At 34.8% G+C, this 12,210-nt stretch overlaps 1 protein-coding gene across 1 annotated transcript; it reads left to right on the top strand.

Annotated features, from left to right (window-relative positions):
* Positions 1-1,521: 1,521 nt before the first annotated feature.
* Positions 1,522-7,223, top strand: LOC149379470 (Regulator of chromosome condensation (RCC1) family protein). The gene is made up of 11 exons (XM_089603804.1): positions 1,522-1,868; positions 2,196-2,269; positions 2,371-2,455; positions 3,077-3,202; positions 3,314-3,550; positions 3,831-4,067; positions 4,375-4,418; positions 5,445-5,627; positions 5,708-5,798; positions 6,599-6,642; positions 6,733-7,223. The coding sequence occupies exons 1-11, from the start codon at positions 1,682-1,684 to the stop codon at positions 6,853-6,855; spliced, it is 1,431 nt and encodes a 476-aa protein (XP_089459930.1). The 5' UTR covers positions 1,522-1,681; the 3' UTR covers positions 6,856-7,223.
* Positions 7,224-12,210: the final 4,987 nt, after the last annotated feature.

The following is a 12,210-nucleotide window of genomic DNA, read 5'->3' as shown; positions in this document are numbered from 1 at the left end:
CCAGGCGAGCTCGACCCCCAGGCAAGCTCAACCTCCAGGCAGGGTCGACCTCCAAACCGAGCTCGACCCCCCAGGCGAACTCGACCCCCTAGGCGAGCTCGACCTCCAGGCAGACTCGACCTCTAGGCAGGCTCGATCACCAGGCCAGGAATCAAAGACGAAGAACGCATTCCCGACGAAGAAGAAGACAAAGTATTATTTCCCTCTTTGCGATTCTAAGATCCTCTGAAGCTCTCGGACGCTTTGGACTTTGTCCCGAACTTCCTTGAGCCCTCCGGACTCTCGAAAAGTAATTTGGGCCGATCCAATACTAGGCACGTGACTATTCCAGGCACACCACGTGTCCTCAAATGTTAAATCCAAAAAACGGCTTAACAATCGTATCTAAATTTTTAATTTTTTCCGTTCATATTTTGACTTATGTTAAATGATTCATTTGATATTTTCTTTGTTAAATTTATGAATAAAAATGTTATATTTAAATGATTTGAACAAAACTAAACCAGACTAGAGATATGATTATTTTTTTCTCTTACTTGATCTTGCCTAATCTAGCGAGATCCAATCGAATGACCGATTTAAAATTGGACCGGACCGTGCTAAACTTGGTCGTTTGGTTGGAACGAGAATTTCATTTCGACCAAACCAGAATTTCGGCTCTCAATGGACCGCAATATTTTGGTCCAAATAATGCCGAAATGGTGACCAAATCAGAAGCGAACATTTAGTTTAAGTTAATTCTACCACTATTCACGTAATAAAAATAAAAATAAAAATTTAAAAATTAAAATGTAGACTAGTATCCGAAAAAAAAACTGATGAATAGTATCAAAACGGTATCAGAGGTTAATTTGGTTCCGGTTTTGTTACATTTCGGATGCGCAATTTTAGGCTTGTGCGCATCTTAACATGGGCAATTTTTTTTTTTTTGATCTGTTTCGTTATGGTTTTTTTATAATTTGAATTTCCAATTGGAACAAAGCATTTGCTGAATAGTACAAAAAATGGTCATATTGAAACAAAATACCCCGTTACAGTTTTATTCGTAAATAAAAAAAAGTAAAACTAAAATACACTAATATATTTTTTTTTTAAAATCATACATAAATTTTATGTTTTGTGAACAATACCAAAATAGAATTTGGATAAAAGTTTGACCAAATTCCTGCATAACACTTGCAATCCAATTTGGTCTCTAAATGTCTTTTTCTAAAGAAGATTTAATAACTTCCCAAAGAAGACTAAACTTCCTATGTAAGTAACAAGAATAAATGGGAAAAAAAAATGATTAGAGAGTACCTACCGACCTACCATATTGACAAAGCAAATGAGAGTCGAGCACGTGGTAGAGTACAATGATTTGGAGTGGCATCAGAAGTCGGTCTCTCTCACTAAACGCCTTCCAGAACCTTCCAACGAATTCCTGGCCTCAACTTCGCAACTTTGATCTACTGGCTCAAATGCCCCCACGTGTCAACGGTCCCACAACGTGAATCCTACGTGGCATCCCTTGCCTTAACGAAACCGATTCCGACGCCTCATCATTTTGTATTTTTCTTTTCTTTTCTATTTCTAGGGCACGTTCTCGCCGGAAACACTCTCAGGAAATCGCACAGAAAGCTTAACACACACACACACACACACTCTCTCTCTCTCTCTCTCTCTCTATACCTAAGAATCCATGGACGACTGTGAAGGAGATGTCGAAATGGCGTTGTCGGAGATGGCGGTCTACATGTGGGGGTACCTTCCCGGAGCTCTGGCGCAGAGGTCGCCGCTCCTGTCGCCGACGCCCGTACAGAATCCGGCAGGGTGCTCGTGGAAGGAAGTTTGCGGCGGAGGTTGCGGATTCGCCATGGCCATTTCCGGTGCTTCTTCTTCTTCCGATTCCTCAACATTTGACTTTCTCCGAAAATGAATTTTTTATTTATTTTGTCGAAAAAACTGTTTTTGGCTTAGTGTTTTATCTCTATTATGCTTGTTTACAGGAAAAAAATGGTTTTGTTAGGGTTTTAGATGGTTTTGAGAAAAAAGATAAAAAAAAAAAAAAGAAAAAAAAAAGAAAGACATTTCTTCTATAAAACTTTTGAAAGCTACAAATTTTTTTTTAAATAAATAAATAAACTCGATCAACTTTTTTTTTTTTTTTTTTAATTTTTTTTTATGACGACTTATAATGTTGCTGTCTGTTACAGATTCCGGAAAGCTAATTACGTGGGGTTCGGCCGATGATTTAGGCCAGAGCTACGTTACGTCTGGGAAACACGGGGTACTGAAGAAAAACTATGATCTCGGAATTCGCTTTCCTTCACTTTTGTTATAATTATCGCAGTATTTATTAACACTATTCTTTATTGGGCTTTGTGGAAGGAAACTCCGGAGCCTTTCCCTCTTCCCCCCGAAATTTCTATTGTTCGGGCTGCTGCCGGTTGGGCTCATTGTGTTGCAGTCACAGGTATTCCACTGAGTTTCATTGAATTAACTAGCAGAGTTCTAATTCTGAGGTCAAATAGCAAAGTGATGAACGACTAAACCAACAGCCAAATGTAGATTGGTTCCGCTAATCATCTTCAGTTGTAAGTTGTAACTCAAGAAATTGGTAGCCCAATTTTATTTTGGGTAATTACATCATTAAAAAGAGGCCAGAGGGTTGCATACAATGTAGATAAACAGTATACAAGAGAAGCACCTTGTACAAGAAATTGTTATTATTACCAATTTAATCATTATTATTATTATCTTTCAACATGTAGTATTCCTCGATTTGATTATGCAGTCACATTTTTATAGGTTCTTTTTTTTTTTTTTTTTTTATTTCTAAACTTTATTTTTATAACCGTGGTGTCTGGGTTAAACCCGAGTAGAATCCATGAGGCCCTGGCATTATCGACTGGTGAACTATCCCAGTGACCCTAACTATTATGTCCAGGGGGAACCGAATCGGGGACTGATAATGTTCCAAGAATCGCCCTTTATCTCTAGACCGAAATTAATTACATTTTTCTACTGTTCTCTAAACCTAGACTTAGTTAGTTACTTGGTATTATGAAGTCTAATACTGGTCTGCTTGCTCCAGGTAGTAATGAAGTTTACACGTGGGGTTGGAAAGAGTGTGTTCCATCCGGAAAACTAGTTGGAGAACTGTCTTCTGGTGCCAACAGCAATAAAGAATACGAAAAGAAGAATTCCTCGACAGAGCAAGGTAGTCTAATTTTATTTATTTATTTAAAAAGGTGGAGGTTTCTTGATATTTGTGGAAGCCTGTTTGTGGATGTAGACTGATGTGTTGATTTGTGTTACGGGTATGGTATAGTTAGTCCTCATTCTCAAGGCTCCCGATCTAGTGGAGGAACAGGCTCTGGAAACGAGACCAGAGTAGGCGGAGAAGAAACTTCAAAGCGAAGAAGAGTCTCATCGGCAAAGAAAGCCGCCGAGAGCTCTTCACCGGGGGACGAAAGCCTTTCGTCCTTGCCATGTCTCGTGACTCTGAATACAGGAGTCCGAATAGCTACCGTTGCCGCCGGAGGAAGACATACTCTAGCTTTGTCGGGTAAAAATATCATATGTTGAATACATGTCACACAAAATAGCCGTTTGAAACTGATTGATTAGCAAAATTATCAAAGTTACATCTGTCAATAAAAGTATTGACCTTATATATATTAGCAATTTGCGACTATCAAGAATTTTGATGACAGGGTAAATTTATTTTATTTAAACCTGATACTTACACATTTTTGTATTCCCATGTCACTAATTTTAGACAAAAGCTTGGCTATATTGCAATTATTATTATTAGCTTTAGTATATTTTAAAACAATTACTTGCAGATATGGGACAAGTGTGGGGGTGGGGATATGGAGGAGAAGGACAGCTTGGTTTGGGCTCGCGGATACGCATGGTTTCATCTCCACATCCCGTGCCTTGCACCGATTCTTCTGTGTATGCAAATTCTAGTTCTTCAACAATGTCTCGTGGAAGCATCAGTGACGGATCGGGATACAGAGTTCCTGGAAATTACGTAAAGGCCATAGCCTGTGGAGGGAGGCACAGTGCGGTAATCACAGGTTGTACAAACATATACGAGTCAAAATACTGACAACCTTGCAGGAGGATATCTTTTATAATGTGTTTGTGACTTGAAGTTACTTGGTTTTCATACTTTATTTAAATATTTTGCAGGCCTTTCCAAGGTTTGAATATTACAGTGTGATATAGTATTGTGAAAGTTTTGATATATTTGTATTGTAGAAGTATGCTTTTATCACAAAATGAAATAATACCAAACATTCAGTGATCAAGCTCTTCGCTTTTCATTGTGGTTTTGTTTAACACCCTCATCAACTAACAAATATTATATTATCTTCACTAAAGATGCTGGAGCGCTTGTTGCTTTTGGATGGGGACTTTATGGACAGGTTAGTTATCAATGCTCTCGTTTCTTGACATTATATGCTTTCCTTGAGCTTTTCAAAAAAAAAATTTTGCAACAATTCTTTCTAGTGTTGCAAAGTCTTTTTTTGCCCCAGTTCTTCCACCAATAACTCATTTAAGACACTTCAAGATTATTGTGTTCCTCTCCTCCACTTTTAAACATGCTTCAGAATTTATTGGTTTCGCTAAACAGAAGTTCCATTCATGATTTCGATTTTTCACTCATATAGGTCCACTGATTTGGAAGATCATTATACTGTTTAGGAACTTTAAATTTGCCCTGTGTAACTCCAAATATGTTTGTGACAACAGGGAGTTTTTATTTTTATTTTTATTTGTGGAAAAAGAAACTAATGATAAGTTAATAATAAGAATAATAATTAGTACAAAGCCCAAGCATTCAAGGAAAAATATAATAATAAAAAGATTTTGAGCAAAAAATAAAAATAATAATAATAAAGAGATACATTATATAGGACCGCGTTTCATTTCTTATTGGTTGATTCAAAGCATTAGTTATCACTTATCCACGTAGTTGCCGATCGTTATATTATTTTCTTTTCTAAAATTTCTCACTTCTGTGCACACTAAAACCCAGCGCGCAGAGAATCGAATGATTCTTATTCTTTAATATCTTATCCACCTAGATTTTATGAATGACTTGCTCTCTGTCAATTGATTTCTTGATTTTCTCAACCATGAATGAGCATGAGAAAGAAAACTCATCAAAATACACCTTCAAAATTTGATCCCGAATCTGGTAAAGTTTTCTTCTTTTGCGTCCACCGCGGTGACACAAGTTTTAAATCCTTGAATCCGAACCCGTGTTTAACCATTCTCAGAATTAACAGGTAGGTAAAGTAGAATTGATGGAGAAAAAGAAGAGTAGATATGCAAGATGAAGTTCTCCGGGAAAAAAAGGAATCTATACCCTTCTTCTAACTTCTCTCCACACATTTATTGTATGATAGTACACTGACCAATTCGGCTATTGTGTTGTTTGATTCAAGTGTGGGCAAGGAAGTACAGACGACGAACTAAGCCCTGTTTGTGTATCGTCGTTACTGGGCATTAGGATCGAGGGCATTGCTACTGGACTTTGGCACACTGTGTGTACATCTTCCGATGGAGATGTTTATGTATTCGGTGGAAATCAGTTTGGGCAGCTAGGCACTGGAGCTGATCAAGCAGAGGTACGTACGCTCTTAAATTTCGAAACAATTTTTACCAGGATATGCGTTGTTAAGGCTGATAGAGCTGCAACAAACTACAGACTCTTCCTCGACTTCTCGAATCTCCGAGCCTGGAAAATACAAATGCAAAAGCTGTATCATGTGGGGCTCGCCATACCGCCATAATCACAGGTATCGTGTGAATCATATAATAAGAAGCTTATTTGCACCTGTGGCCTGTGAACTTTACATGTTGTAGGAGATTCGCTCTTATTTATATATTTATTGTTTTGCACCGAAACCTTCCTTGAACCTTGAAAATTTGGGACCTATGGCTCTTTTGCGCAACTCGTATCAAGTCTTGGATGAAATTTTAAGCGTGCGAGTAATTGTGACTTTAATTATTTTTGTTAGCAATTAATTGAGTAACTAAGCCACCAAAATTTTAAGTATTTAGCCATTTATGGTGATACGACATTGTTTGAACATTTTTAGCATTCCATTTATCTCGTGGCTATATACTTAAAATTTAACAAGCACTGACTATATGACAAAACTTGAGTTTTCATATGGCTAGAGCCATTTTTTTAATCTATTTATGTAGTTACATCAAGTATATGGACTCCAATTAGTTATAACAAGGTGGAGATCAGCTATAGCTTTTGGCACGGAGTAAGTAAAAGGCCGGATTTGAGTATAAATCAAAGAATGGTCAGTCAACTTTACCATTGGCTGAAGATGGTCAAATTTTTTTTTTTTTTTTGAAACGGTAACTTCATTATATATATATTAGAAAAGGCGAAAGCCACTTTACACAATTGATCATGGTTGTCAAATTTTCAAAGACTTTTGGGGAAAAGATAAGGTCAAACATGTCACTCAAAACTCATAGAGCTCAATGATCACACGTACAAAAAATAAACCATAGAAAAACGTCTCTTTCTAATCAGAGAGCTAATTATGCATTTCTTGTGTCTTTTGTTGGCTCAAAGAGGATAGTAAAGTCTTTTGCTGGGGATGGAACAAGTACGGGCAGGTAAAAAAAAAAATTGCTGGATAAAGTTGGTCTCAAGTCGAAACGTTTCATTGCATCTGACCCACTTTCTTTGGCTTCGTCCCATGACAGCTTGGATTGGGCGACGCGATCGATCGCAACATTCCTTCGGAGGTCACCATCGAGGGCTGCGTCCCCAAAAGCGTAGCTTGTGGCTGGTGGCATACTCTGCTTCTCGCCGAACAGCTCACTTGACACGCTCTACTTTGTCGTCACAGTTTTGTTAGCTTCGTAGGAGCTGAATGGAGAGGTAATTCGTGACTCATGATTCATTCCCGTATCTCTGTATGTATGTGTATGTGTATGTGTATGTGTATGTACATTCATTAGGGTGTGTTATGCATATGTATATGCGTACATATATTTGTACACTATCTGCTGATTCTTTGGTGGGTGAGAGAGCACACCATCATTATCACTGGCTATGTCACAGTTCATGTACACTATAAATATTCCATTGTGTATATTTATGGTCGTGCAGTTAGAGATGAACAACTTGATGTAATCGTAAGATGCTGGGTCATTCGGTTTAATGGTAGTGATCTTGATCTTTTCATTGGTCTTTTGACTGACTATTTATTTAGAGTTCGAACAGACAGTGTGAAAGGAATATATATGTACATAGAGAAAACTACGAATTAATACTTCGATTTTCTGCAAAATAATATCCTCACTTTTCAAGTTTGCACAACAATAAATCTGCATCATTTGATAGAAATTTATATCTTATTATAATATTCTTTCTTTAGCTATTCTAATTTATTATGTGACAACTAATAGTAACTTTAGGGTAATTAAGATTAAATGCAAAAAATTATAAATAGTATTAAGATTGATAAAAGTATTGGCAAATAACAGGAAAAAAAAAGCATGCAAGTAAAAAATTGTGATAAACAATCTTGATTACTCCCGTGCCGGCCCGTGCGTGGCTCAGCCCTCCCTGTTATTTGCATGCTTTTTTTTTTCCTGTTACTTGCCGGCCCGTGCGTGGCTCAGCCCTCCCTATAAGTCATACTTTTGTATTAAAATAGACTTATAGGATTTTGATAAAAAAAAAATTATTAGGAAGATCATACTCGTGGTATATTACCACTAAAAAAATTGACAAGGCCAAAAATTTACTAATACCTAATATTTGAAATTTTTCGTTTGTAAATTTTGACTATTTTACTAATTTTAAACAAAATTTAGCTAAGAATGAATAACACAAGCTCCACCAAAACGTAATCTCTTCTCGTTCTTGAGAGAGATTAAGTTAATGATTGGAGGTTGATTTTCTCATTAACTTAGGGTCTCTTAAATAGATCAAAGTTTATAACCTAATGGACTGGACCCAAAAGCATAAACCTAAATACATAAATAAACTCTAATTAATCAAATAAAATTTGGAATGATAAAAATATATAATTTAATAACCTAATTGATTGATTCAAAACCGTAATTCTATAATTGAAAACTCATTATTGTTTGGTAGGAATGATTAAGAGGGAATTGATGAATTCTTTTATAAGGGAAAAAAATGAAAAAGAAAAGAAAGTATTAAATGATTTTTTTGGTATGTTTGGTAGAAAGGAAATAATGATAGATGAATGAATTGTTTTTAGAGTATATTTTTTTAAAAAAAAACAAAACAAAAAAACAAAACATTTTTCTTCTCTACTTCTATTTCCTTTCAAAATTGAAAGGATTAAAAAAGGTGAGCCCGGTGAACTATAAATCCCTTCAAATCTTTCTTATTTTATTTCTCTTCTCCTTACCAAAGAAGAGTACATGTTAGATCAACAAAAAATTCATCTCTTTCTCTTTTCCTTTTCTCTCTACCTAACAAAGATTTAATTTCCCTAATTAATAACTATAGATATGGAATAAGGTTTGAGTAGATGATGCAAGATCCTGGGCACAGGCATAAGAGCCAAACGGTCGGGTCAGCTAGGTCGACTGGCCATGTCACATCTACCCACTTTGGTCGCTTCCTACGGATGGTTTTGTTTTGATAGACTTCCCTTAATTTAATTTGAACTTTGGACTTAGAGCCTTGAATTAGTTTCGGGGCCTAAAATTACGTCTTTGTGGACCGATTTCATTGCTTTCGTGTGGCTTTCGAGTCGGGGTACCATTTTTCATGTGTGAAAAGATTGGTGCTTTGAGTAAATCACTGGTTTTGCATGACAATTTTTTACCTTTATTAATTTAAACAACTAAAAAACATTACATAATATATACATGTCATTTACCGTAAAAACAAAGTTCAAATTTCATGGTCTGATCACGAAATTTCCAATTTGTAACTAGATGGCTTAATACCGGTTGCTGCTAAGTGTTCGTTTCTTTAAAACAAAAGAAAGAAAGAAAAAAAAAAATATTGTTGGGGCTGTGTACCTCTCTAGGAGGTGAATAGAGCGCACATGGCCTGTGATTCTAAATCAAGTCATGCATGAAATGAGAGCTTTTAGAGAGATCTTAAGCTACAAGCAAGCTTCTCTCTCTCTTTTTTTTTTTTTGTTAGATAGATTATCAATTCATAATTTCAATAAAGTTTGTCTAGTTACTACTCCAAATCCGCTCTAATATTTCGTGAATACTCAAAGCTGGTCCGGTTGAATTCACACTATAATATGCTTGACTTAAAAAAAATATCTCTATTGCAGGTTTTATTTATTCATATCTTGGTGATTGTATTATTTTTTTAATACAATTTTACATATAATGTTACATTCTTTCTTAAAAACCATAATTAAATTAATATCGAAAATAATATGCCTAGTTTTTTCGATCATTTTATCTCCCTCTCTCTCTCTCTCACACACACACACACACACACACACACACACACACATATATATATATATATATATATATATATATATATATATATATATATTAATTTTATAGATCATGTATTACTCTTTAAAAGTAAAATATGCCAGTATGTATTCAATTACGCTAAAAATTAGAGAAGCAAAGAACGAGAAAGCATGTGTTTCATGTTTCTTAACACTTGGTTTAATTATAAAAGCAAATGAAATCTTGGAATTATAAACTTTAATTGAATAAGTCACCAAGCATTTGTGTTTTTGTAATAATAACAACCGTCTGAAGTTGAATGTAATTACAAAAAATGTATAAAAAAAAAAATGAAATCTAGTGATTCAAATTGTCACGCAATGAGACAAAATTTAAGTCCTAAATCGATGTCTAAATTTTTTGGACCATTTAAAACTATTTGAAAAATAGGGATCCATCTAGTTCGATTTAGTCAAAATGCAGAATTTTTTGAATATATATTTGTTTACTTTATAAATTTAAATAGATAAATATATATCATAAATGTCCAATTTTAATAATCAGACTCAGGCTTAAAAAAAAATCATTTTACACACACATTAAGAGATTCACTATTTTTTATGCAATGATTTTTGTTATACAATTTAGATATCGTTTATTGTATGATATTTTACATTGTTACACACACATTAAATGATATTTTACATTGTTACACACACATTAAGAGATTCACTGTTTTTATGCAATGATTTTTATTAGAGAATTTAAATATCGTTTATTGTATGATGTTTTATATTGTTTATATATATATTTGGCCACCCTCAATTTGAATTTCTGGGTTCGTCCCTGGACGATTGAACCCATATCTTCACTCAGGAAGAGACCTCACAGGCAGTAGGTAGTGCGTCCCAAACATGATACTTGAGTGTGTCATATATAGATCTTACCCTACCTAAGATTTTTATACATAAAAAAACATGGGAGAATTACCTGATGAATCAATGACGATTGGTCTTCTAGATTAACACGTATACCCTAGACAGCCATCTGTTTCTCTCTTGATTCACTCTGACGACGACATATCAAAAAGTGACAAGACATTACGTGTGATCTAGAGACCCGCTGTATTTATATGCAACTATTAAGTTAATCTAACGGGCTTTCTATTTCTGTCCATCACATAAATAAAAGCCGTAGTGGTCTACACATCAAAGACCTATAATCTATTAGATACATTAAAGCTCAATATCCGTAAACCATATTAAATTACTTTTAACGGGCAATATTTATTGACAGTACATAACACATAATTATTTAACATATAAGCTCAATGTTGGATTAAACATCCAACAAGATTATTAGTTTTTTTTTTTTTGGAGAGTTAGGCATATAGTTATTTTAGATCACATGCCTCAAAATTCTATTGTAATTGTGTAGTATGTAAGATATAAACATGAATTGGATTATATCTTAGTATGTGTTATATCATGAAGTTGATTATATCTTATTTGAATAGTTAAATTATAATTTTAATCGAAGTTATCAATTGTATAATTTTCACTTAGACATAGGTTTTTCATTATTTCGAACATCTTTGGCATATGATGTAAGTTGGGATATGCAAGATAGATTACTTACAACTTTGTTTGGATGCGGAATAAAAATAATGCAACTTCTTTGCATTGAATTTAATATATTTTGTTGTTGTCTTCATTACATGTCATAATTGAGTCCAAAGAGCTGGATCAGGTATCATAGAGGATATACGAAACAGTGAGCATATATTAGAAGGAAAAAAAACCGTTAGTTGGGCATGAAATTAAGGTAGACTAAAATAATCATCTATACTTTATTATGAGTCTTATGACTAACGTGCGACATTAGGTGGAGCTTTGTACCCCACATGCTAAATTATTTTGATTTGGATCTCATTTCACACACAAGATCTCAATATTACACACTCACATATTCTCCTATAGGCCTTTACAGTGGTCATGCCATATGCCATCACCAAAATTCATTATATAATGTCATTTGATTGCAACTGATTTACATGCTTAATTAATTAATTGATACTTATAAGATCATAATTATCAATCAAGATTTTCTTTTATTTAAAATATGTTGTTACCTTGAATTGGCTATTTTTGTATTTTGGCAAAACTGACGTTCTCCATGTCGTTGGAACATTTCTTATGTGACATCACTGACATGTGCTAATCGATAAAGTTCACGTCATACTCGGTAACGTGGATTTTATGTGTTAACTTCTTTTTGTCTGAGTTGCTTCCGCTTTTCTATATGATCAATCGGACTTCAGCGATCAGCTGGTGAAACCCCAACAATGCGTCAATCATAAGGTTTCGTCACATATAAATGGGAATGTATGCCTCTTGAGTAGGATTGCACACTTAGGATTTTTGTGTGAGGTCTCCGAACGAAAACACTTTGTTCCCTGTGTGATTTATTTCCGTACAGTTCTTCATTGCACCTGTTTTGTGCAATAGACATACATAGGTATTGTAGAACACGTGTCGTTATAAACGTTGATCAGCCACTTGATAAGTGGGTTGGGTGAAAAGTGAGGAGAACTCACATTTAGGGGAAGACTGAATTAAAATTCACATGTGTAGTCTTGAAGTCCAAAAAATCTGAAAGGTGATCATTCAAAATTGTCCATATTATACTTATTTTATCGTTTAGCGAAGTTATCTTTTTCGCTGGGAATATCATACCTTCAGACATAGATAAGATTGACCAAATTGG

This window comes from Urtica dioica, chromosome 12 (genome assembly GCF_054948205.1).
Source record: "Urtica dioica subsp. dioica isolate 48M chromosome 12, U.dioica_male_clone48M_v1_H2, whole genome shotgun sequence".
Lineage (NCBI taxonomy): Eukaryota > Viridiplantae > Streptophyta > Magnoliopsida > Rosales > Urticaceae > Urtica > Urtica dioica.
Note: the sequence above shows the minus strand (reverse complement) of the source record. Positions and strands in the feature narration are given on the sequence as shown.

Bases quoted from the DNA above. Each gene is read 5' to 3' on its own strand.
- LOC149379470 (XM_089603804.1), top strand. From the start codon at position 1,682: ATGGACGACTGTGAAGGAGATGTCGAAATGGCGTTGTCGGAGATGGCG. The intron at 2,456-3,076 runs GTATTCCACTGA...TGCTTGCTCCAG, and splicing joins TCATTGTGTTGCAGTCACAG to GTAGTAATGAAGTTTACACG. The intron at 5,799-6,598 runs GTATCGTGTGAA...GTTGGCTCAAAG, and splicing joins CCATACCGCCATAATCACAG to AGGATAGTAAAGTCTTTTGC.